At 34.3% G+C, this 27636-nt stretch overlaps 4 protein-coding genes across 4 annotated transcripts; 3 read left to right on the top strand and 1 right to left on the bottom strand.

Moving 5' to 3' along the window:
• Nucleotides 1-330: 330 nt before the first annotated feature.
• LOC105177869 (GLABROUS1 enhancer-binding protein-like) lies at nucleotides 331-2061 on the top strand. Its single transcript, XM_011101151.3, has one exon. The coding sequence runs from the start codon at nucleotides 788-790 to the stop codon at nucleotides 1874-1876; it is 1089 nt and encodes a 362-aa protein (XP_011099453.1). The 5' UTR covers nucleotides 331-787; the 3' UTR covers nucleotides 1877-2061.
• Nucleotides 2062-4522: 2461 nt separating this feature from the next.
• On the top strand, nucleotides 4523-5238 carry LOC105177870 (hydroxyproline-rich glycoprotein family protein). Its single transcript, XM_011101152.3, has 2 exons — nucleotides 4523-4867; nucleotides 4967-5238. The coding sequence occupies exons 1-2, from the start codon at nucleotides 4643-4645 to the stop codon at nucleotides 5135-5137; spliced, it is 396 nt and encodes a 131-aa protein (XP_011099454.2). The 5' UTR covers nucleotides 4523-4642; the 3' UTR covers nucleotides 5138-5238.
• Nucleotides 5239-11015: 5777 nt separating this feature from the next.
• On the bottom strand, nucleotides 11016-13050 carry LOC105177871 (transcription factor bHLH93). The gene is made up of 4 exons (XM_011101153.3): nucleotides 12274-13050; nucleotides 11675-11848; nucleotides 11319-11486; nucleotides 11016-11237 (listed from the first exon to the last, which is right to left on the bottom strand). The coding sequence occupies exons 1-4, from the start codon at nucleotides 12853-12855 to the stop codon at nucleotides 11151-11153; spliced, it is 1011 nt and encodes a 336-aa protein (XP_011099455.1). The 5' UTR covers nucleotides 12856-13050; the 3' UTR covers nucleotides 11016-11150.
• Nucleotides 13051-21807: 8757 nt separating this feature from the next.
• On the top strand, nucleotides 21808-25783 carry LOC105177872 (Glycosyl hydrolase family protein). The gene is made up of 6 exons (XM_011101154.3): nucleotides 21808-22705; nucleotides 23215-23381; nucleotides 23476-23573; nucleotides 23660-24007; nucleotides 24322-24738; nucleotides 24828-25783. The coding sequence occupies exons 1-6, from the start codon at nucleotides 21932-21934 to the stop codon at nucleotides 25421-25423; spliced, it is 2400 nt and encodes a 799-aa protein (XP_011099456.3). The 5' UTR covers nucleotides 21808-21931; the 3' UTR covers nucleotides 25424-25783.
• The last annotated feature ends 1853 nt before the right edge of the window (nucleotides 25784-27636 follow it).

The raw sequence follows: 27636 nt of genomic DNA, 5'->3' as shown, positions 1-27636 counted from the left end.
AAGTACCAAAAACTAGTTTCTCTTAGGTTCATGTGGTTGTTCTAGAGTATTTGTATTGAAGTTATTGTGTTTTTTTGTAAATATTCTAAATAATTTGAGGGAGTCTTCTAGATAGCTCAACGCTTGTTGAATACGCCGTTACTTCTAACTATAAGTGCATTTTTAAGAAATTTTCATCAAATAAACCGTAATAGGTGATGAGAAAGTGTAGAGAAATCACTAAGCCATCAACTATCAACTTACCCTTTCCCCTCCAAATTCCAAACTAAATCAAACTAATGTCCATTTCATCACTTTAACTATATATGATACCAATATTAACAATCTGTAAAACTTGGATCCACCACATCAACATGACTTCTACTGGTGCAGTACTTGGTCGATTGTACTATTCAAATTATTTATGATGAATTAAAAAAAAAAGTACCCAGATGTTTGGATTGTCCTGGAATTTTCTTGGGTTTCTAGGGATGTTTTTGTCTTCTAACTTTGATAATCTTTCTGGATTCCACTTTTGCTCTTGCAAACTCCCAGAAATAAGGTGATTCGAATTTATAAGCATTCGCTAGGACTGTGAAAAACGAGGAGGCGCGTGAAACGACGCTGGATCACCGGTTCTGATGGATGGGAATTGGGAACGCCTGCAGAAACTGTTTCAGTTTTCTATATAATAATTGAGAGAGGCGAAGTCAACAAAAAATCGTATGTATCTGAATATTCTCTGGAGAAACCCTAGATTTTAATTCACCACTCTCCGATTTCTCTCTCTCTCTCTCTGTCTCGAAAGATGGCTAAGAATCGGGAACCCGAGAAGCCCGTCGAATCCGAAACGGAATCAGGGGAGGAAGAAGATGAAGTAGCTACTTCTGAAGACGTTGGCTCGCAGGATTCCGACTCCGAACCCGATCTGGCGCAAGTTAGCAAAAAGCCCTCATCCTCAACACAGGCAACTCCCAAGAAAGCCCAACCTCAGTCCTCCTCTAAACCCCAACCGCAGCCGCCTTCATCCTCTGATGAGGAGGAATCTGGATCTGAATCGGAGTCAGACTCCGACGAACCAGACCCGAACGTCAAGCCCATAGCATCCAAGCCCATGGAAAATGAACAGAAATCCAGTGACGGCGCTAGGAAGCTCAGATCCAAGCCCATTGCTTCGGATCTCGTAACTCCTGCTAAATCCACCGCCGCAAAACGCCCTGCCGAAGAGAAAGAACCGGAGACTAAGGATGCTAAGAAGTCGAAGAAAAAGGCCGAGCCCGACACTTACGCGAAAAAGTCTACTGATGATTCGAAGAAATTGCTTTTCCAGAGGCTTTGGAGTGAGGATGATGAGATTGTGATTTTGCAAGGGATGATAGATTATGTGACCAAGAAGAAGTCCGATCCGGCTGCTGACTTGAATGCTTTTCATGATTTTATTAAGAAGAATTTGCATGTGGACGCGACTAGGACTCAATTGCAGGATAAGATTAGGAGCCTGAGGAGGAAGTATGAGAACAATAAGAGCAAAGAGAAGGAGGGTAAGGATAGGACCTTCTCGAAGCCACATGAGCAGCAAGCTTACGAGTTGTCCAAGAAAATTTGGGGGAATGAGAGTGGGAAAGAAAATGGGGTTGAAAATGAGGAAGCTAAGGTTGTGAATAGTGATCCGGAGAGTCTGTTGCCAGCCAAGCGTGTGAATTCTGGTGGTGTGACTGTGGAGGAGAGGATTTTGAGGATTGGGGCAGAGTATTTTGAAAGCGGAAAAGGGCTCGAGGGGGAAAAAGAATGGAAGAAGCTGAGAGTCGAGGAGATTGAGGTCTACCTGAGGCAGTTGGAGGTGAAGACTGCACGGGCAAAGCTTGCTCTGGATGCTGTGAAGTCCGGGGGTCACTGAAGCTGTAGACAGGTTACTTCATATTAATGCCTTGGCAGTGTTATAACTGTAGGATTTTGGGTAATTTGTGTTCTATGCTATGGATATATTGTTAAGCTAATTCTAGTTTAGGTTTCTTATTTGGTCGTAAGTCCTTTTGTGGTGGAACCCCTCATGTTATGCATAATGAACTACTTTGGTGTTTATCAGTATGTGTAGCATCTGTTGTGCTGAAAAAAAAAAAAAGGTGGTCCGAATTTGGGAATACTGTTTTGGTAGGGGCAACGATGTAAGAGGATAAAACTTTACCCAAAATACAAAAGATTAAATGGGAGTGGTGTATGCACTATTGCACAAGTAATGCATGCGAAGCATTCATTCAAAGTGAAGGCAGCTAAGCAACCACCATCTTCACCTCCCAATCCCATTCTTGGCAACTAGGAAGCCATATACCCATTACTACATTTGATGGTCTCTAGCTGGATAAAGCGTTACCAAGACTATACTTGTCCAGACTCCTACATCTTTCCATTAAGGCTTACGAAAACTAGCAAATCCACTTACTACGTAATTTAAGATTTTCCCGATACTGAAATAGAAAATGAACCAACTCAAGTGTCGTGTGTGGGGTATATATAATGCATGAACCACTCCAAGATTGTTGTCGGTGCATCACTTAGAACGGCCTGTAAGTAAGATTTTACTAATGCTCATTTCAGTAGTGTTCGACAAGATTTATTAAGTTGTTCTTGGAAAAATTCGTAGAATTTTGATTAATCATGTGATGAGTAATTTATAGTTACTGTTCAATTGAAAGAGTGGTTGTAACTATTATTTGTATGTGTTGTTTACTGAATAAATATGATGAAATTGATTAAGATAAAAACTTTTATTTCTGGAGTCGAATAATATAACCTAAAAATTGACGTCATTAAATGAACCAAACATCAGAAGATGAGGGTAGTAACCAAGTGGGTAGCCGGGGTGCATGGTTGGTGGTGGACCAATTTCAGCAGCTCAAACACTGCAAATTGCAAATTGCAGTGCGAGGAAGGAAGTGGGAAATGGTTATCATACAACTGACGTTATCATCAGTTTGTTTTGGCTTACGTAAGAGAGATGGAAACAAGAAAACTTGGTCGCCTACCCTTTCTTCTCCTTCAAAATCTGAAACAGTCTTATTCTGTTGGACTTGGAAAATGCACGTCCATGTACCAATGTTGAAAACCTTATTACAACATGTCGTTAATAAGCGGCAATTTCGCAGTGATTGCCGATCAAAAGTTTAATTAGCTTTTATTAAGTCTCAAATTTTCATTTTTCTAAAAAATAATTTTACTTTTTTTAGAATAAAACGTGAGTGATAAAATCGGAACAAATAATTCTTTTAGACATAAATCGAGTCACAAACTGTATCATATAACTTATATGGTCACTTTTTCTGTAGACGTTTCAAAGTTGGATTTCTTTACTGCAAAATTTTCCACATCAAAGTACTGTCCGTCCCTACTCAACAACCCCCCCCCCCTTCTCCACCTCAAAAAAAAAAGAAAAAGAAAAACTAAAATAGTAGTGAAGTGAATGCAGTTCTAATTGTGGTTTGTCTTGTCTACTGTTTAGTCTCCTCATACAGATAGATATTTCATTTCTGCCCTTTTGGAACTTGAAGAGTCGTGACAAGAATCTCGTTTCATGCCCTTTTCTTCATGTACACATACATTTTGAGAAATTCCCGAGCACTTACGAGAAATTTAAACTAGTTATCGTGTCTGCTTCAAATCTCAATCACTGTTCCTGAGATTAATTGTCTCAAGTAAAGAAATTATAGTACAAAAGACATACGTTTGTTGGTAAAGACACGATAATCATGTGTGTTAATTTCCTCATTCACTCATCACTAATTTCATAATTAGCACACGCCTTTAACAAAGAATCTATTAATTGTAATCTGAGATTATTACACACACACACACAGTACAAAATTACAAAAAGGGATAGGACGGAAAAACTGCAGAAGCTGCATTTTTATCCTTATTGTAATGATGGAGACTCGTATCAGAACCGGGCCAAGGAAAAGCAGCAACCTACAACATACCAACCACAGGAACAGCTCATATACAGCAACTTTCCACATTTTCACATTTGCTTTCGCGTTCCACCAACAAAATCCATTTTGAGTCCAACTAATTTGTTACTTTGAAACGAGCCCATTATCAGTAGGGGATTATTAACGGAGTTGTTGAATAATATTGTTGGGTGATGTTTGTACGATGTATTCTTGAACAAGAATGTGCGAGATCGAACTAAATCCAAAACACCGACTGGACAAATCAACCGTAGTTTCGATCATCTTAAATCAACTACAGAGTGCAAGAATATTGTTGAAAAATCCCAAAAATCTCAAACCCAGGCTGGCTGGCTGTCTTCCCCATAAATCAAGCAAATGAAAAGGAGCTTTCGTGCCCACCAAGACTGCAACTAAATGGCCCATCACACTAACAAATTAGCAAAAATCAACAGAAAGAAAATTTAGATGGCGAACAGCAAGAAAGTAAAGTGGGGCAGACCGACCCATTTGTTTCCGTACCATGACCCGGACACCATATGTACCTTTACACGTACCCCTCCTCTCCCCCTCTCTTCTTTATAAATTCCCACTTCACTTCCCCCACGCTTTAACCAAACCATCCCACTGTTTTTTCCATTACCGTTGTTTGTTTATGCTGTTCTTGCACCCCCGGATGAGGGGAACATCGCCGCCTGTTATTCCTACAACTGAATTCACTCATGGAGAGTCCTTATCACGCTCCGGTTGCCCACGCCGGCGGCTCTCGCCCTTCCCTCGGGTTTCCCCTGGGAACTGCCCTTCTTCTTGTGGTCATCTTCAGCCTCAGTGGGATTTTCTCTTGCTGCTACCACTGGGACAAGCTCCGCCGTTCCCTCTCCCTCCATGCGGCGGATCTCGAGGCCGACGGTGATCTTGGCCCCGCCAAGCCTAACGCCGCTCACATGGTATTTTAATTTAATTCCTTGTAAAAATTCATTCTTTTGACATTGATTTCTAATAATACTGTAAATTAAATTTTGGTGCGCGTATGAATTATTATTTAGGATTTGAAGCGGAAGGAGAACCAGAGCTTGCCGGTTATAATGCCAGGGGATAATGTTCCCAGGTTCATAGCATTGCCGTGTCCGTGTGAACCGCCGCGGCCGGGGAATATCACCGTAGAGGTGGAGATGCCGCCGCCGAAGCCGCCGAGAATCGCTGTGCCGTTGTATTAAAGTCTTTGCTCGTTTGAGATGATCAAATTCAAGCCATTTCATCCATGTATATAAATTTCTGATTAGATTTCAATCAAAATTCAATCTTAATTATTGCAAAATCTTCAAACTTAGAAATATGTATACAATTGATTTACAGTTTTTTCTTTTATCTGGAGAGAAGAAAAAAAATGAATATTTACATTTATTACAGTAAATTGACGGCGTGTAATAAATATATAATTAAGCTAAAGAAATTTCTATTTAAGTTATACATCAATATTTTTTTGGTTGAAATTTGTTGGTGTAATTGAAATTAATTCTATCAATACATTAATTTAATTAAAAATAAATTATATAAAATGAAATAAATATTCAAATTTGTTCTTAAAACCTTCACATTTCCTCTATTGCCAATTAATGCATATAAGAATGGCCATATTTGATAGAGTGCGAATTCCATCATCTAATTTTTTCCCATGACTAAAGGAAAAATCAATCGTCAGAAATTGTAAACAAATGAAAGGTCCCCACGTAAAGAAAAAAATAAATAAATTTTAGATACAAAATACAACGTGGAGGGGTCCATCCAAAATATTGAAATTTAACTTATCTATGGGTACTAGAAAGAATGATCGTACAACAAAAATTCTAATCCGGACAAATTAATATAAAAATTACTTGATGATACTTTCAATTATCAATCCAACTTGTCCCGTATGTGATCATTATTTGAAAGATTACATAATAAATGCGATCTAATCATGATGTGGTTAAGATAATTAAATTTGATAAAATTAAATTGGAAGTTTGTATATACTTATATTAATATGTAAATATACTTTTAAAAAAATTACATTTTTAGTCCTATAAGTATGAGGTGACAATTTTAGTCGGGTACCAAACCATTTTGACATTTGTCTTATAGGTCTAAAAATTTCATGTTGGGACAAAAAAAAACCCAATTAATCTGATCTTTTGGTCATGTCAAGTTCACTTTTTCGATTATTTTTATTTTAATATGTAAAATTTTTTAAATTTATAAAATAAAAATGGGATAAAATGACAAAAATAAAATTCATATAAAATTAAAATGTGAGCGCCTTAATCGTGATTAAGATTCCAATTATCCATTTACCTTTCGATATTTTGAAGCAAATAGATGGGCGTAGAGTCTAACCATTTGGAAGGAGACAAGATAATGATTCGAGTGGTGGAGTGGTTGTGGTGTGGAGGAATATGCGAACGTGAGTACACTTTCTCATCAATCAATATGTATATGTATTTCTAATAATACAGTTTCCCATGTTGCCGTTACTGGTTAGAGATTCCATAATATCATCAGATTTGGTGCAAATAATATATATATAGTTTTAGTCCTATAAAAATAAAGGTGATAATATTGATCCCATTAAAAATAATTCTAATGAAACATCCACATGTGCTATGTACGTAACATGCTAATTTAGAAATTTTCGACAAAATTGTCAACATATTTTTAGTTACATGAAAAATTGGCAAAATTGATTTTTTTTTTGGTTGGGGGGGGGGGGTTGAAGTTAAGTTTCAAATAATTAATAATGAAGGTTGCATCAAGTCCATGCTATTTTTAATAATCTATACGAAACTGAGGACTGAAGTGAGACCTTTAAGCTCTTCACAAAGAATTCTTTTGGCTGCGGACGGTGTTTGCACTTGTGAAGCTCCTTTTGGTTACCTCCTTTGACTACTCTCTCGCCAGATATTGTAGACAATCGACGCCGAAGCTGCTCTATATGGGGCATTCTCAAGGACTTATTTATTTAAATATTATAAAAAAAGAAAAATTGCATGAATACCGTAAATTTGAGAAAATTGTAAAATTAAGGTGAGTTGTTAGTAGCACTAACGACTCGATTTTTTATTTAATTTTAGTTGATGTCGTTAGTAGCACTGACGACTCCCCTTATTTTTGCAACTTTACCCATTTTGGAGTATAGTTGCAAATTATTATTATTTTTTATAATATTATAAGAAATAACTCCATTTCTGAAGGTTTTTGCCTCACCAAAGTTAGTATTATCACAAGATCTAAATTGTCCCCCAATATTTTTTTCTTGGATGAATGCAACTTATATTTCAAAAAAAAAAAAGAAAAGAAAAGAATACTCCTAATTTTCTATTAAAAACATTTAAAATATAAAATATCACAGAATATATAGATATTATTTTGGTTTGTAAACAGAAAATTCAGAGAATAATGATTATAAGTAATGGTGAGGATAGTGGTAGCAAAAAAATGAAATAATGATGCATGACGACTTTGCTTTGATGGCTCCACTTTGGAGCCCCTCCTGACCTAATTTCACTGTAGTGGTTTTGTTGCACTACTGAGTCTGAGTACCATCATTGTACTGCCAACTGCTTTCACTTGTCAATATCTGGGATTTCATTTTCCGTTTCCTCCTTCCACATATATCAATTTGTCTGTAAAAATTAAATCATAACAAGGCTGCTCATTTGGATTATAAATCATAAAATATTTCACATCATTATTTTGATTAACATTTGTTGGGTGTATATGCACTTTGATCTTAACTATCTTTAAACAAATCTAACTAAATTAAGTATTGTTAGAGGCTAGCCAATGCTCCTTAAATCTACTGCTTTGGGTACAGGATATACATCAATTTGTGATTGGACAAGGCTAGAAACACAGATTTTTACGTCATATCAAATCTACCCAATTATATAAAGTTGTTGTTCTTGATACCCAATTACATAAAATTGTTTAGGTTACTTCCTTTGTATTTAAAATATTGGGAGTTCAAATTTGACTTAAAATGTAGAATGAGGTAGATGATCATAATATATCATTGAAACCAGAGTTGGGGGTTGATTCCAATTACATCACTAATCAAGTTGGGTATATATAACAACAATAAATAAAATATTACTCCTATGGAAAAGCCATACAGAAACTTTAATATAATCCAACTATTTTTAATTAAAAAATATGTAGAAATATTAAATAATAAATATATATTTTGAGGAAAAGGCAAGACAAGCAGTGGGTTTCAAGTGCAAACGTACGGATGATAAGCAGCCAATGCAGGCCCCTCCAAATTAAAAAGTTTTCAAATTGGGGCCTGTATTCTTAGAAATATTGACAAGGACCCCACGAGGATTATATAATCACAAAATGGGAGGGGGACAGATTGTAGTGCGTTATTAGGCCCTTATCTAATCAACTATATATGATGACGCAACTTTGGGACTTATTGGTTGCATTGCGTGTTATTGTTATGCTTTCCTCTCAAACATTCCATCTCTCCCTCTCTCTCTCTATTTATGATAATTCGTCCGTGCAAGATATATTATTATTATTATTATTATGTAAAATTAGTAAAAAATATTTGGTAGTCGATCATTTTCGTTATTAAGATGGCAAGTGAGTGTGTGTTTTGAGAAAGAAGTTGGCCAGGAGAAAAGCAAGTTGTGACCAATCCTAGAAATCATATAGTGGTTCTTTTGAACATAAGTTGAGGATGAGAGTGCCAAATTAATGAAAAATTAACGAATAGAATGGGTATATTTAAGAAAAATTAGGTTTCTGCCCAGAAAAGATAAGACCGCGTTTGGATAATGTGGGCTGTCACATGGTATAACATTTAGTTTCCGTCCCCAGTGGAAATCCTTGTAGGAAGTTAGGCACGCAGCAGAAACCCATATCTATACTTTATTTGGGATTCGGTCCTACAAATTATTAGTAATTATAAAATTGGCACGCACGTATTAATTTTTATTCTTAGGCTACCTATACCTAAAATGTTTTTTTTATAGTTCCAAGTAAAAGAAATAGGTGACAAAATTGAAATTCATTGAGCATTCATGTTTTTACTTTTAGGTAAAAATGCGGAAAAGTGTTCTTTTTTCTAGTATGTAATATTTTGTGATTTAAAAATGGAGACGAGGGGACCTTCTCAATTAGAATATTTATTGGGAATGATTAATAAGATAATATAATTAAATTAAAGAATGGTAGTAATAAAATGGTTGATTAAAAAAAGGGGCAGCAGTGGGATTAGGTCAGATGAAAATCATATAGGAATCAAGAAACAAGTGGGTGAGTGGGATTCCTTAATTATTACATACCCTCCCTCCTTACCTTTACCTAAAACATTGTTATTGTTAACTTAGAAATTATTTACTTTTTGTTTGTGGCCAATGTGCCACCTGCTCCTGTTCCTATTTCTGTTCACACATCACAAACATTTCACTATTTTAGGACAACATATTTTTAGGTTAACTATAAAGTACAAACATCATTTTCTTTTTGTAATTTTCTTTTTTACGATTATGAATTAATTGTACCGCTCGAAAATTTGTCCATGATTCGTAGTCTCATGTTGGAATTTTTTTAGATAGAAAAGATCAATTATATTATACAATATATTAAAAAATTCTATATCAATACGTTAAGTATATCTTTTATATAATAATAAAAATAATATAATTATAAATGATTATGTAAGTAGACAACACCTACATCGTGTGGTTTACAGGGCCTTAATCTTACTATTGTGAGGCAAAAACGTCATTGAATTGGATTTTGAGGACTATATTTGTAAATAGTCCTCTAATTTGGGCCTTTTGTTTGTTTATGGGCCTGAAACTAACAAAACTTTGGGCTGATGATAATGTTTTTTGAGTGCAACAATAACGAGCCCATTAACTATATTGAGGAAACAACTGAATTTGATTGGACATGGTTGTATCTTGCTTCAGATTTTGGGCTTCTCTTATGGATATGCTGTGTCTGTTTGTGCATGTTGTCCACTATTAGTTTTGCATATGTGAAAACAATGGTATGTCTGGATGGAAAGATCTGGACTTGAAAATAGAATTATTTGAAAAAAAAAGAGAAATTAAATTCTATTTAATGATTATTGAAATATCTTTTTTTTGTACAATTTACACCGTCATGGATGTCAATGGTATATTCTATTTTTCAAACGTCAATTTTGGGTAAATGAAGAATTAAAATCAAATGCATGTGAGTTATTGGAAATGAATTTTAATTTTAAGTTGCTAAATTAGAAAATAATCAAATGCATGTGGGGATATCTTACAAAAGTGATGTTACGGACCACCTTGTAAATATACCTATGATATTTAGATAAATTTTGGGCCCATTTTCTTAATTTAAGTTCTTTAGTGCATTTTGTATGTACGGACAACAACTTTCTGCTGCATTCTCTCTAAACATTTTACTTGTCTAAATCTGGGTTACTGTGTTGGATGATCATAATCCTGTTCTCGTTAATGCGACTTTTGTGCCTAGTTCATGAACCAACCTTTTTGAATTCATAGTTAAAAGTGGAACAAGTCACCATCAACTTCGATCAAGCTATTAATTACATTAATACAGCACATGCAACACCCATAATTCATGCTTACATTTTGTTGACAAAGTCGAGTAGGGACACCAAACCCAACCTTAACCTTGTACCCTATTAACATTCCAACTACCAATCTGCCTAATGTTTTCGATCGAATCAATGCATATTTTAAGGAAATCAATGGCGTGTTCTGGGAGTTGCTTCAACCATCCGCTGCATCATCATCATCCTCGTCCTCAAACATAATAGAGCAGACGCGCCTTCGATCATTTTTAATATCCATTTTAAATTAATTACCCAGCTAATCAATTTATGCTGCAGATAACACTTTTTTTTTAAAAAGTACGTACACTGCCTAGAGAAATATAGACATTCCTACATGGTATTACTAATAATGTTTGGTACCTGTAAGAATGAAGACATATATAGATCAATATTATTATTGTTGTTGTCCTCGTCGTCTTCACTGTTGTTATTATTAATATGTATATAAATCGTAAACAAATAAAAATAACTCCTTTAAAAAGGCAAATTATTATTATATCACTTAAAGAATCCTAAACATAGAACATAAACATCTCATCCTCGTTCGATATTTCCATTATATAACTCCTCGTCTTATTTTTCCACGCGCATCTACATATGTGAATTGTCTATAGGCATCTTCCTCCGTAACCTGCATTCCTAAACAATGCTTGTTTTACCTCTTCAGAACTTATTAGCTCCCGATGCTCGGCTACCTGAAACCACCCCAAATAAGAATTACATCAAAATCACGAGTTGTTGCATCAAATAGTTCGACAATTTCCTAAAATGTTTACCTCGTAACAAGAAGCTTGTAAGGAGAAATCATTGAAACAGCTGATGACACATTGCTGAATGTCAAGGCCTAGAGCGTCCAGGGTGCTGAGAGTCGACAACAACAGTCCTGGTTTTGCTGTACAACACACCTCCACCCGTGTGTCTTCCCTTCTCCTTTCCACATCAAACTGTACAATGTCGAGAGAGTTTTATGAATAATTTTCGGAAATAGGTACTGTGCAAAGGAAAATTCTTATACAAATTAAGTTTGACTGAATCAAATCAATCACTAAGCAAGTATATTGTACTTGCCATATAATTGGTTCAAATTCGACTGTAAGACCGAGATATTTATAAATGTAGGAAGTATATATACCTTAGGAGGGTTCCTGACTAGCGTCTCGTTTGGCTTGAGCTCCTTCAAATACTTGCCCATAAGGTTGATCCCGTTGGTGTTTTCATCAATGCCCTCTTCCCTCAGCTTATGGATCTTGTCAAGAAGCTCCCTCATGTAATCAATTGTGTCTCCCAGTATAGATGTTCTGTCCATCTGATTACGTATGTACCATACATTATTAGTAACCAAACATATATGTCTGTAAAATTTTATACTATCAGACAGCGATGTCATTTAATATGTAATATCTCTCTTTCTTATGTAGAAAATATTCCTTTTCATAAATAGGTAATAACGACACACGAATTCATGAACTACCAAGAAAAAGAACAAAAAAACGACAGACGGATTCATGACCTTTTATCTGCCTAGTACGAATTCATACAGATGAAATGATCACTTTATTTATAAATTTAAATTATTAATTTTTTTAATATTTAATATTTTTAACAAAATATATTTCAACTTGAAGAATTCTTTTTGTTCTCATAGGAAACAACAAAAAATAATAATAAAAAAATAAATAAACACACACACAGAGAAAGAGAGAGAGAGTACAGACACATTGAAGCAAATACCTTGCTGATCTTAGGGACAATTGATCGGAGCATTGAAAGGCGATCGTTGAGTCGCTTCCTTCGTCTCCTTTCGGCCATTAAATTCTTGGAAGGCTGCCCATTAGGCTTCTTGACTTTGCACTTCTTCTCACCACACAGACCTACATTGGTTGTACTGTCCGCAATCAGGATATCATCAATCTGCGAGCTCTCAACCTTAAAGCAGCTCATTCCATCTCCAAACCCTGTTGAAATAACACTATCAAGAAACCCAACTTGTCTGCTATCCACACTCGTCGGGAACTGATCTTCTTGCACTGCCATTGCTGGCAATTCATCCTTTTCGTATAACGGACAGTAGTCGGGCGAAGTTAAAGCATCAAGAAAAGGCTGGAACTCGCCAAAGGGACAGGGATAGTTGAACTCTGGCGGTGAAATGAGTTCCAAAAGCGATGTGTTTGTCAGTGGCAAATGATGCAAATCTGGGGTTTGTTCGAAAGGATTCATGTTCCAAGTACTTGGGAAGAATTCACTAGCAAAAGGGGTTTCTGTTTTTGGAGCCATAATTAGCTCCTCTAACAGGCTATGTTGAGTGAGCTCCATCTCTCTCTCTCTCTGTCTTCTTTCTCTCTCTCTCTCTCTCTCTCTCTCTACAACAAGTGTGAGAAAGGGTAATAGAATAAGGTAGAACTGATGATAGTTGAGGGGATATATTTATAGAGTGATTAATGCTAAGTACTATGTATGTTGTGTAAATATAAGACCCAGAGGGCAAAAGATTTAAGACAGGAATCTGCTTGTTTTCTTGATCACTCCAAGAAATTCTATTTTCATTAAGTAATATGCGGGTATTAACTCCTTTCACACAGTGGAGGGTGGGGGTGTGTGTAAATTCACCTGGACCTATGAATACTTTAATTACAAAAAGTATATATTCACCGAAATCTACGATCAGACAGGGTTTACATACTTTTAAGTCCTGTTGCGCTGATAGGTTTGACCCACTAATCTGTCCGAAACGAAAAGGATGAAGTTAGCATCATAGGCCCCTGTCTGATTCTCTCATTAATTATTTGTACCAAAGAACTTTAATTTCTGATCTCTGAACCCCTTGTCACTCCAATTCTTTTTACTAATAATATTCTTTTTATGCTTATTTTTATTTTTGGGCAGCATGAATAAGCATGCCAAAATGTTGTTTAGCGTGGCAACTTGAACCTGTTTTTGTTTTTTCCTTTGTGATTATTTGTTCCGAAAATTAAAAAAAAAAGCTCAAGTATTCTTACTTTATATTAATGAAATTAATCCAGATCTCAACAGATGGATGCCCAGATTGAAGTTGCTCCTGCTTTAGATGTACAATTTCAACGCCTAGAGAAAGGTTTCTTGTAGAAAAATGGTTTAGTTGTCTTGTTTTTATAGTTTAAAGTTGGGGAAAGGAGGATCAATTTAATAATTTTTAAGGCTAAGTTACGTCAAATTCTCGTAAAGTTTGATACTATTATAAATGTTTTCTCGTTATTTAAGAATTTCAATTTTATTTAACTAATATCGAAAATACAATGTTGGATGGAAGTTTTTGCAAAAAAGAATGTAAAAGACCAGATGTTGACATTATTGTTAAAAGAAAAATAATTTTTAAAAAATATAAAAATTATAATTTCGAATTTAAAATAACATTTTGCGCAATTTAATACAACGTTTGGATGAAATCATAACGAAAGCTAATGCAATGTGTCAATTTTTGAACGAACATTATTATCAGGACTATCGATAATTTATGAATTTATCATTGTAATCGAGTCTATGTTAAATTAATTGGATCGTATAAGTATTTCTATTAGAAGATATAATACAAGTTAGTTCACTTGGATGGTGGCGAAATGGATTAGTTGATAGATTGTGATTATCTGTAAAATAATTTAGATTGTAGGGTTGATTGAGGTACTGTAGAGGCGTCTTCTCGGAGTGATGGAGACTGCAAAAAAGGGGGAAGAGAAACAGTTTAAAGTAGTTTCACTTTTTCTTTCTGGGATATACTTATGGAGGACTGAAAATTCATTTTTGGTACGTACGAAAAGTGACAACATGTTTGCTTCACTCGAATCTTTGCCGGACTAATATTCATCATGGATGCTTATGATCATCAATCCCCCAATTAAATCTATTTAGTGATAACATATTATAAGAGAAAAAAGATAATATATATAGACGATCACCAATGATTTTTTGTCATGTTTAAATATAAAAGTTAAAAGTAAAAAATTTACTCGAGTGCTGATTAACCACGACTATGAAACAATTATATAAGTCGTTGATACTAAAACAATTGCCATATGAGTTAAAATCATAATTAATTAAATCGTGATTAGGACTTTTTCGCATTGATTTCGTATACATGACTGTGGTTGATATTCATATAATTTTTATGTCATAACCATTTATAATAGAGGAAGTATTAATGAACTTTTTGATATGTGGTGGATAATGTAAAAGTTGTTGTTAATTATTATAATAAATTAAGTAGTAAATTGAATTGTTTTATTATAAATGAATTTTCACGAGTTTATTATTAGAAAAAATATATATAAATTGTCATTATGGTTGATAGTGACACAAGTATAATAAAAATAAAAGTCTTATCAGAGATCCTGCATATTGATAATTGTTGTTATTATTACATTATTACTATAAATTATGTGTCACTAACCTGAGTGTTATATATTTGAACACTAGTTGTTGTTACTATTAAATTTGCAAGACTCACAGTTGTTGTAAAATAATAACCATGTCATTTAATATATATTATTAATAATCACATTCATACTGCCATTCAATTTCTTGTCACTAATCATTAGAAAAAAAAATTACATCTGACTATAATTTTATTGATTATGGATTTAAATTATGGTAATAATTATTATGAACCGTGTAAAATAAATACCGACGCAAAAATTTAGATTATCCATCATGAAAACTATTTTTGTCATGGCTATGAGTCATAGTAAATATTTTTGTTATGACAAATATTTTAGCCAAATTTGCAAAAACCATAGCCATAATCATTGCATGGTTGTGATCAATAACTATTTACTACGACTATTTATTTTTAAACATGCAATTAAGTGTTTATTTTATGGTGAGTCTGTACAAAAGTTACCAAATATCAGATTTCATGAGGAATGGAAAATATAAAAAAGAAGTAATCGAAGAAGATGGTGTTCATAAACTCTTTTTTTTGGTGGGTAAAAAGGCTAAGCCAATTAAATATTTTGTGCGTCTTAACTGTCACAACATATCCTCAAAACTTGTTGAAATGGGTTTTCAGGGACATAGACACTTATATATTGGTAATAAGCTGCATTCTTTCTTCACATAATAAATCATTTTTAAGTAGATCATAATATATTCTACGTGTTTGATGAGGTTAGAAATCGTAATCTAATAGCCACAGAAGAAAAACAAAAAACAACATCACGTGAATATTTCACCTGAAAAACAACATGTGGCTGTAATTCATTGTGCCACAATTCACCAAACGTCAAATCCAGGAATGTTGCCAAACTTTTCTATTCCAAAAATTTTAAGTCAAAAATCCTTTTCTTCGTTGTGATCACAAGCTACGGCAATTAAAGCTGTCCCCAGAAAATAATCCAAACACACCCCCAACTCTCTCTCTCTCTCTCTATCATCAGAAGTTTGAATTTCAAGCTTCATTACTTGCTACCCTAACATCAGTCCAAGCTCCAATCTGCTGTTATGCATTAGCTTCAATAGTTTAATTAGTTTAATTAATTGCATTTTTCCACTAACTGCACTACTACTTATAAGTCGTCAACCGTTAGATCCTAACAAAATGTGAAGCAGACACGTAATTATGAAAATAAAGCCGTATTATAGCTTGAATATCATCTTGTTAAGCCAAAATATGAGCGAGCGAGGCCGCTAAACTCATAACTTCATTACCACGACTAGATTCGTATTTCGATGAAGCTGTAACGACCCCCATTTTTTTCGAATAATAACTATTTAAGTTGAACATCAGAGGATTACTCTCAAAAGAATTGCTATCTTCATTCTTCTCCTTATTTTTTGAACCATCAATTTAAAAAAAATAAAATAAAATAAACAAACATCAACGTGCCATAATGCCATATCAAAATGAGTATTTAATGAATTGTATTTGTTACGAAAATTTAAAAAAAAAAACCTATATCAAAATGCCATAATATCGTGGGAATGCAACCATCTTTAATATTTATGTTAATTTTTTTTTTGAAAAATATTTTTAAATAAGTATATAGATTATAATTACATAGTGATAATTAGTAAAAAAGAAGATTTGAGTTTGTATAGGGTTACAGCAGCCGCGGCATGAAAATAATAAGCTAAGTATGAGGAGAGGATGCAATGAATTTACTTTTGGGGGGATAAATCATGTGTATTAATGTGTCCCACCAATAATTTAATTAATTAGACTGGGAAGAAAACTAGGAAAAACATAATTAACAAGAAGATAATGACTTGATGAGAAAACTCCAAACATGATTATGTTGCATCCCAGAATTTGCACTCATATATTTACCTAATAATTGTCATAATTGCCCAAGATTTGCACAATATATATATATATATCTGCATAATATAATAATAATGATGATAATAATATATTACTCTCTCTCTCTCTCTTTTTTATTTTTTAATAGATAATTGACAAGACTGACATTGGTCCAGTTCAGTTTCAACACTGAGAAACCGCGGCTACAGTTCCCAACTCTTCTCTCGGCAAGAACCTCCGGTTTTTCTTCTCCTAATTTACAAAAATATTCATTAAACTATAGTTATTATATATTTTCTGCTAAATAATTTAATTCTTTCAACAATATTCGGTTGTTTGTATTAAAAAGTTTAAGAAATCAATACCTTTCAAATCAAAAAAAAAAATATAAGCCAACAAATATGTGATATACATATGCAAGAACGTAAATTGCAACAAGCTCCTCCGATATTTTGTATAATTATAAATGTATTTTCATTGTTTGAAAAATTATCAATACCCCATGATTTTAATATCCGTCTAACAACTAACTCATTTCACTAGGTTTTCATCAATTTTTTTTTACAGTGAACCGACCAGAATGTCCATGTGAACCATAAAATAATTTTACTTATACAAGCATTACATAATTTTATAAAACATCAAAGATATTGATAAATTTTTAAACAATAATAAAAATATTTGTAGTTATACAAAACATTAGGGAAACTCGTTATAATTTATCATGAATAACAATTTTCTTATGAGATTTTCCCTTTTATTTTTGGTAAAACTCGTCAGTCACATTACTCGATATATTAAGAAAATATCATGATTAACCAAACACATCAATAATTTCAATTAAAATTGTAAACAACTAACAAGATCCTCAAAGCATCAAACATTGATTTTCCTTGTATATAACTAGACATTATTATACATCAACTCAGTTGAGAATTTAAATTTGGATCTTAAAATTGAAACAAATATATAATGAGAAAGGTGATGACAAATAAATACTAGTAACATTAACATATAAATAAGATGGAGAAATTAAAGAAAAAGAGAAAGTGAGGGTAGGGGTAAGGGTAAGGGTAAGGGTGCAACTACACAACAGTGCAGAGGTGCATCAGCCATCAGCCATCAGCCCACAATATTGCGAGCATAAACCGCTTTTGCAGTGGCTGTTTGTGGCAATTTTAAATTTGGTAGGGTCCTCTTCTGGATTCTGTGTGCCTAACACTGCTGCTGCTTACCACTTACCACACTTATTAGTACCACGTTCAGATTATCTGCCGTCTGCCCATTATCTTATCTTCTTTCTACACTAACCTCCATGATTTCTACCATTTTTATTTTTATCATTTTAGACGATTTATACGTTTCAGGGCTTCATCTTCGTATTCAAGTATTTTTTTATAATAAAATTATTAAATTTACATGAATCCAATCACATATCTCATGCAATACAATATCAATCGACTTGCAAGTTATATTATTTTTTGTGAAATATTCAATTTGATATCTTTTTTTTCTGTAGTGATTTTTGTTTTTTAATTCCTTATTTAATTTTTTTTTGCTGCGATTAGTATTCAACGTCTCACGGGGTGGATTAGTAATTTCAAGCCTTGGTCAGATCGGATGGCTCTCGTCCAACTTTTTGTACATACGAAATGTCTATAGAGTCCTCCGATATATTTCTTTTTCCCATCAACCACCATTAGGTGTCGTGTACCACGTACGTATTTGTTTATTCTTGCTTTTGTTTCTTCGTTAGAATTCTTTTATTTATATTTTATATCAATCCCATGTGAGAATTTACGTCACTTGAATAGATATTTTTATACTAAAATCTCAATCATGTTAATATACGGCGGAACAATTATTTTCTTCAATAAATTACATATCTGACACAAATGTTTTTTCATTCCCTAGCTTCATAATTTGGGTTTTCATTCATTTATTTATCTATAGTGGGACCGAAAAATTATAATTATTATGCTCGTCTCTCTTAAAGTTAAATAAAAAATTATCATATACTATAAAAAAATTAAAAAATTTCATTTTCAAGAAAAGGAATCAATTAATACGGGGTGGTGAGCAGCAACCCGTTTTAAATTATTTTTTATCCAAATTAAATTTAGTAGAATCAAACCAATTATAGAATAAATGTGATACGCTTGTCATGTGATTAGTCAATTTTATTGAAGTATACACCAATCATAATATAAGTGTAAATCACTTATCATATAATTAATTTAGATAATGGGAAATTCAATTTGTGTGATAATTTCCTACGAAAGGAAGGAATAGGAAAGGTGTTGGTATTGGTGAAAGCATAGCATGTGTGGTAGGAATATTTTCATGTCATCACAAGGAGTACCAGGTGGAGGTCGGCACAATTACATGTCTGCAACCGTAAATAAGAGTAAAGAAAAACAGTGATTTGGATTCAGCGCATGCTGCATTGCATGCCTTTACTTTATTTCTCCATCTCTTTACACAAATACGTGTAATTTTCTACGGGTACGTGCAGTTTGAGAATATTTCCTTTTTCCAATTGGAGCTTCGGACAGAATATGGAAAGCCGCTGTTGCATGGGTCTTTCATGGGTCAAATCGTGAATATGGAGTGATTGTCTGTTCTGTTGTGCAGCCTGCAGGCCACCATACGGGCCCGGAATGGGTCTACGTATGTATGGCTGGTGGTTGGTATTTTTTTTGGAACTTCAATTTTAGCTTTATTTTATATTTTGCCTTAATTTTTGTCTATATTTTTTCTTGTTTATAATAAATTTATGATTTGATGTGAATTTTATAGTGCCGTTAAATGAATCTTTATAGATCAATAAGGCTATAATTTATGCACCTTTTTAATATGACAGATCGAACTATACCGTAAATAATTTGGACTGTATTTACGGTGCTTAGCTATACACATATTATGCTAATGTGGTTTGTCTAAATTGTACCTTATTTTAAACGCTGTGTGAATAGGTTATGTGCACACAAAAATTTCTACCACCATATAATTTTATAAATTTAAGTGTTGGAGGGTTATAACTGAAATTGAAGTGCAAGGAGAATATAAGCAGTAGAGAGCATGTATGGTAATGATATGGGAAGCACATCATGAAATTTGGCATTCCCCACGAGATCTTGTGTTGAGATTGTGAGAAGACAGTTTCACTGCCCGCCCATGTCGGCTAATAGAGGCGTACTACACGCACCCCGTTTTCTTCATTTCTTTCAGTAACTATAACAGGACGAGCTACTTAAATCTTTTATTTTTTTTATTATATTATATATAATTTTATATTTTCCAACATAGTTCAGACATAACTTTACTATTACTTGTCATAAAATTAATGAAAAAAATACAAGTCATCTCTTTCTGATATTACAAATGATATCTTATATTTAAATAAAGGGATAATTGTATTACACTCTTTAACCTATGATTTATTTACACAAACTACTCCTATCTTATAAATAAATTATACATACACCCACCAAATGTTAATATCACTTATACAAACCACCCTTTTCAATTACAAATGCACCCCCGAAAAATGTTAGCATCATTACACAAATTATCTATATTTTTGGCTGTTAGGGGTTGTTTCTGTAATTATGTAAATGACGTGAATGGTTTGTGTAGATAGACCATAGTTATGGGGTGTAAATATAATTATTCTTAAAAAAAACAGCAATTTACCACCTTTTCTTTTTTTTTAAATGAGACAATTTACCTACTTAGACAGGGAGGTAAATTACTTCATTTTAAAAATATAGGAGGAGTAAATCACTATTACTTTTTCACAAAGGATAATTTATTCATTTTCAATTTTACAGGAAGGTAAATTGCATTAAATCCTAAAATTTATTAATTATCATAAATTTCAGATATAACCCTTCTCTTGATCTGGTTGGATTAATCTGATTTATATTATGTTTGAACTAATGATTTTTAAAATAAAAATTATAATTTACAATAACAAATTCATTTATTCAACTTATTTAAATAAATATATGTTGCAAAGGATTTAAAATCTGTGAACTTTTATTTTGATTTATATTTGATGGAATTATACTGAATTTTTAAAATTATTGTAATATAAAATTATTTAAATTTCGTAGTCCAAATCCTTTCACCAAATTCAAGTCCTTCAATACAAACATAGCCTCAGACAAAGCAGTGGTGGACAAGAATTTTCTCCTGTTTAGTGATAATTGGGAACTTCAATTGTGGCAGTTGAACTTGATTTAATTTATTTTTGCAGTTTTTATTTATGAACCTTTTTTGGACTACCTACTTAATATCTTGGTTGATTAAACGAATCGGGCTTTCCATTGAATTGGGCTCTGAATGCACTTCATGAGCCCGAGCCCTTGCATACAACTTAATCAAGCCCGGATCATAATAACTAAAAAGCCCAATTGAATAGAGATGTATGAGGCCCTCCTGAAATTTGAACTTCTTTTCGGGCTTTGTTTATTTAAATTATTTTATTATTAACCAATATATTTGAATCTAAACAATTATCTTAATTTTACACATAATTTTTTTAAATCTGAACTGATTTTTAGGTTTCAAAAATTAAAAAAAATCAAACTATTCACGATATCATCGTCAATCACTTAATAATAGAAAATACTATTTAATATCAATTATTATAATATACCATTTTTTAAATGTCAATTTTTTTTTTCTAAGTTGATTTTTTCTTCCATCATATTTAATTCTTTTTCTCTTTAAAATATAGATGTTTGCACAATTTAAATAACGGATCGGAAGGGGTTGATTTGAACTTCTTAATAGGGTATGTCACAATGATTCCTGATAAAGTTTGAATGATGGTTTCATAAATATATGCTTCTCACGGTCTAATTTTTATTATATTTAATTTAAAATTCGAGCAAACCTAATTGAATTAAAATTATTGGCTTCTCATAATACATACATTGAATTGTTGGCCGCATCTATGAGAAGATTACAAGCGAGACCCAATCACCATAAGGGCCAAAACTGTCCAATTTAATTTACTCCATCACTGTTTTGGTTCTCTCCGCCCAGCGTTGTTTGTTTTAAACGGACGACACTCAAAAATTATTTCCAATCTTGTCCAACTACCACTCAGAAATGCCCACCCAACCAAGATTCCGCTTCTTCCTCTGCACTTTCCACTTCCTCCACTTGATCACTTGTACCTTATGCTATCCAAACCAGAATTCCGGCCCCCAACTCCAGTATCCGTGCCGCCCGCCCCACCACAGCTCATACCCCTTCTGTAACTCTTCTCTCCCCGCCAAAACCAGAGCCCTGTCCCTTGTCTCCTTCCTCACTCTCGAAGAAAAGATCCAGCAGCTCTCCAACAACGCCTCCGCCATCCCTAGGCTCGGCATTCCGCCGTACGAGTGGTGGTCGGAATCCCTCCATGGAATCGCCTCCAATGGCCCAGGCGTTTCCTTCAACGGCACTGTCAAAGCTGCCACCAGCTTCCCCCAAGTCATCCTCACCGCTGCTGCCTTCAACCGCAGCTTGTGGGCTGCGGTTGCTTCTGCCATTGCAGTGGAGGCCAAGGCGATGCATAGTGTGGGGCAAGCTGGGTTGACTTTTTGGGCGCCGAATATTAATATTTTTAGGGACCCCAGATGGGGGAGAGGGCAGGAGACGCCGGGGGAGGATCCCATGGTGGCGTCGGCTTATGCTATAGAGTATGTCAGAGCTTTTCAGGGTCAGTATTACAGGTCAGCTGCGAGGAGAGACAGATACAAATATGGGTTGCAGAGAAGGGTGTTGAGAGATGATAATGATGCTGATGATAGATTAATGTTGTCTGCTTGCTGCAAGCATTTCACTGCTTATGATTTGGAGAAATGGGGGCAGTTCACAAGATATAATTTCAATGCCGTGGTAAGGTTCTTGTCTTTGATTTTGTACCTTTTATTTCCAAGCAACTAATTACTTAAATGAAACTTGTGTTTAATAAGGGGAAGAACATGATAGAGACGGTAGAATGAGATTGTTGGGTTTGGCAATTTCATGCTTATTGCAACTTATTCAGGTTATAGCTCATGAGCCCAAAAGCTAGTATATACGGCAACTGTCTGTCCATTAGAAATTTTCTTCTTTCTTGGGATTGATGTAATTTCCAATGCTTATTGCTGTTTGCTAGCACACTTGATTGGATCAGGAAATACTGAATCTTGCTAATTGAAGGATGCCTGAGACAAATAATTGTTTAAGCGTGTGCTGATGCTAAGGGCGATCTTTTGTAAATAGCTTTAGTGGGTCAGAAAAGCAATGGTACAACGATGTTAATCCTCCACGGGCAGAACCCATCAATTAGTTAGCAAACGAAGGTTACTTTTCCTATTGAATTGAATTGAACAAAATTCAGGTCTTAGTTGTCTCTATATTAGGTCACTGATCAGGATATGGCAGATACATATCAAGCACCATTCAGAAGTTGCATCCAGCAGGGTAATGCCAGCTGCTTGATGTGTTCATACAATGCTGTTAACGGGGTACCAGCATGTGCCAATCACAATCTCTTACAAAAAGTTCGAACTGATTGGAATTTCAGAGGGTGATTCTTTCAGATCTGTGTTTAATGAAAAAAAAAAGGATCAATCAGATTATATACAAAACTTATACCTGTCTCATTAATACTGTGACAACAGATACATCACCTCTGACTGTGATGCTGTGGCTACAATTTATGAAGACCAGAAGTATACAAAAACACCAGAGGATGCAGTTGCAGCTGCTCTCAAAGCAGGTTTAAGTTTTTTTGTTAGATATTCTGTGGCATCCAGATAAAAATTGCTGATTTTTGTTTCATAACTTAGTTCTGTATCTTGGCAGGAACGGACATAAATTGTGGAACTTATATGTTGCGGCATATGATGTCTGCAATTGAGAAAGGGAAGGTGTCGGAAGAAGATATAGATAGAGCGCTACTCAATCTGTTCACTGTTCAGATTCGGCTTGGACTCTTTGATGGAGAGTCTACGAGAAATCAGTTCAGAGACTTGGGACCTGAAGATGTATGTACTTCAGAGAACAGGAAATTGGCTCTTGAAGCAGCAAGGCAGGGTATTGTTCTTCTTAAAAATGAGCAAAATTTCCTGCCCTTGGATGTGCATGCTATCTCTTCACTAGCCGTTATTGGTCCATTGGCTAATTCAACCAATCTGGGTGGTGGCTATACAGGTCTGAGTTTTCTTCATGCATTGATAAACAACTTACTTAGTGTGACACTGATGTTCGTTGCCCTTGACATTAGTGTATTTTTGTTTTTATGCTCAAATCAGTCATATTATGTAGCTAATAGCAACTTAAATAGTTAAACAAAGTGTTTCTGCAACCAAACTTACCTGTCAAGTGGCAATATAATCTCTGTTAAAGTACAATATTCAGGATTTCTGTTCTTTCTGAGGAAGAGAAAGGAAAAGAAAGATTATAGCCTCAACTTAAAATCTGTTGCATAATATGCTTAAAAGATTCAGGATTTTTGCTGTTTGTAGGAGTTCCATGCAACCCAAGGAGCATCCTCGAAGGACTTCAAGAATATGTAAACAATATACATCATGCTGCTGGTTGCCCAGACATACCTTGCAACTCAACCACTGATTTTGCTGAAGCTTTATCTGTTGCTAAACGAGCTGAGTATGTTATTATTGTGGCTGGCCTGGATTTATCTCAAGAAACTGAGGATCATGACAGATATAGCCTACTCTTACCAGGGCATCAGATGGCACTTGTTACTGCTGTTGCTGCTGTAAGTAGGAAACCACTGATATTAGTTCTTACTGGTGGTGGACCAATCGATGTGTCGTTTGCTGTTGGCGACCCGCACATTGGTAGCATTCTTTGGATTGGTTATCCTGGGGAGACTGGTGGGAAAGCACTTTCAGACATCATTTTTGGACACTATAATCCAGGTTGGTACAAGTTCTGATTTTCAACTTCTGCATTGAGGTGAAAGCTAGATTGCTGACAGAACAACATGATTTGGGTTTCCCATAAACAGGCGGAAGACTACCCATGACTTGGTATCCCGAGTCATTCACCAGCGTGCCGATGAGTGACATGAACATGCGAGCTGATCCTTCTCGCAATTATCCGGGAAGGACTTATAGGTTTTATGTAGGAGAGAGAATATATGGGTTTGGATATGGGCTAAGTTACACAAGTTTCACATATACACTTTTATCAGCACCAACAAAATTGAGTTTACGGGAATCAATCGACGCTAAACGATGGAGCAGCATGCTTTACCAGAGAGGCAACAAACTCGAGTATGTACATGTCGACGAGTTGCCATATTGCAGTTCATTGAGGTTCCAATTGAAGATGTCTATAACGAACAATGGAGATATAGATGGAAGTGAAGTTGTGCTTCTGTTTTCAAAAGCATCAAAAATTCTGAATGGTTCTCCAGAAAGGCAGCTAATTGGATTTGAACGTATACACGTATTACTGCATGAAACTGCTGAAACTAGCTTTGAGGTAGATCCCTGTGAGCATCTGAGCTTTGCAGATGAGCAGGGGAATAAGATATTGCCTACGGGTGATCACATTATAATATCACAAAACATAGAGCATGTTGTTTCCATCGAGACATGATGAAATTATTCCTACATCCAGGCAAACAGTCAAACTGAACTTGGACTGGAGGCAGAATGGGACCACAACCTTGTTGGGTGATGACTTGTATGTTCTTCTGTCAGTGCCATTTGAATGACTAATATGCAGGAGGAAGTTTGGGATAGTTCTCAAAGTAGCATATATAGCATCCATCTCGAGTTTCTATTTCAAATTCTTTCTTATTTGCTTCAGTTTCAGGCTGCTGCACACGCACACCCACACACTTATTTGACAATTAAGAATATTAGAGATAGGACTTATCTTTTACAAATCATCTGTAAATCTAACAGAGATCATAATGCTCTTAAGTACAACTCAGGCAGGTGGTTGATCTTGCAAGTACAGTACATATATATACCTAGTAATACTATATAATATCTGAAATACTGCCTCATTCCTTCGATCACATCTATAAAAATTTTCTGTATGTATACGGAGCTGCCTTCTTGTTATAATGTTTAATGTACTTCACATATTGATCAACACAGTTTGAGACGCCACACCTCTAACAAATGCCTAAAGAACTATCTACTTTTCGTGTATTAGTTTTCACCGATTCCGGAGATTGGGTGGTGGGAATGATTGTCATAAAGAAGAGGAGAATAAGGTATAAGGTATAGGCTATAGGCACAAGGCATGCAAGCGGTACACATGCACAATAATTGAGTATGGTACACGCACATTCTTGAATCATGTCAGCAAGCATCTACCCACCTCTTTATCATCCAACTCATCATACTCCAGACATGTGCAATACCAGCTCACACACACACACATATATATAACATCATTTTGTTCGAAGTAATGTAGTAGTCGTCGAAGAATCTAAACCAACATTTTCCATTGACTGCAAAAAGTTGAAAAGAATATAAAGAGTAGTATATCCGATGTCTTAATCAAAATCTTTTTGAAGGGACCCTCACTCCATTCCAATCCTTTTCCTAACAAAATTTTACATGCCCCACACGCTATTTACATAATTTATTCAAATTTTGTATATCATCTACATGTATTAAAGTTATATTTTTACGTACGCAAAAGATATCATTTATATACAATTATGTATAAATACAATTATACTTGTCCGTTTAGTTGTATTTTTAGTTATGCAATTATATCATATTTAGTTGTATTTTAGTTATGTAATTATGTACTTTTGATATTTTATTCATGTAATTTGTTAGAATTTTAAAGTTGACAAAAAAGGGACCATAATCCAAACCAATTTAAAAAATTTTGTTCAAGAATCACAGAATTAAAAAAGTAAAGGATCATTTACAACCCTAACAAATTAGCGTAAAGTACCAAATGACTATAGTTACGTGACTATAATTTTTTGCCATCGCTAATTTATATAATACACTTATTATATGATTGATTTAGGTCTGACTAGACGAGTCCAAGCTAAAACTTTCTAATTAAGGTCTTACAATTAAAACTCTATATGTTGGAGTTTATAAATATGGATCGACACTGATAAATAATTTATTATATACTTTTTAATTGAAAATTATAAATATATTTAATGAGTATTCAATATCGAAATATAATTAATGATGATGTAACAAACAATATCTAAAACCCAAAAAGAAAAAAGTCCCCCATAGGGAAAAGCCTCTAAATCTGGTAATCCCACTTGAAATTCAAAAAATATCCCACTTTTCGCAATTCCACAACAAAACAGCATTCAATCCAAGGGACCTTTTTCTCCCCTTAATTTCCTCTCCGTGTGGACCCATTCAATTTCTAAATCAGCATTCCAGTCCATGTTGTCACAACGTTATCCCATACGACCTCCCCCCCTCCATTACTTCTCCACATGCATCACCACCCACCATTTTACATAAACCTTCACTATTACTCCTCCTACTTTTCCTATATTACAAACCTCACCCCACAACTTTTGACTTTACATTAATTACCCTAATAAACTATTTTCCTTTTTTTTCTTTATTCTCTCACATGGATCATATAGATTCAACTCGCATTATTTAAAAAGTGTTTGGGTGAGCTTATTAGATATTATAAAATATTTGATAAACTTTTCAAAACAGAATTTTTGTAAAGTCAAAGAATAAGATATTCGAAATTTATAAGCTCTTGAAAAAAAAATCAAGAAAAAGAAAAAGGACTTGTCCATTTATAAGCTCTACGAACTTATTTTATCAAGTATTTGATGAATTTATTTTTGA

Source organism: Sesamum indicum, linkage group LG9 (assembly GCF_026168435.1).
Source record: "Sesamum indicum cultivar Baizhima isolate 11 linkage group LG9, ASM2616843v1, whole genome shotgun sequence".
NCBI classification, from domain to species: Eukaryota; Viridiplantae; Streptophyta; class Magnoliopsida; order Lamiales; family Pedaliaceae; genus Sesamum; species Sesamum indicum.
This window is presented reverse-complemented; position numbering and strand designations above follow the sequence as displayed.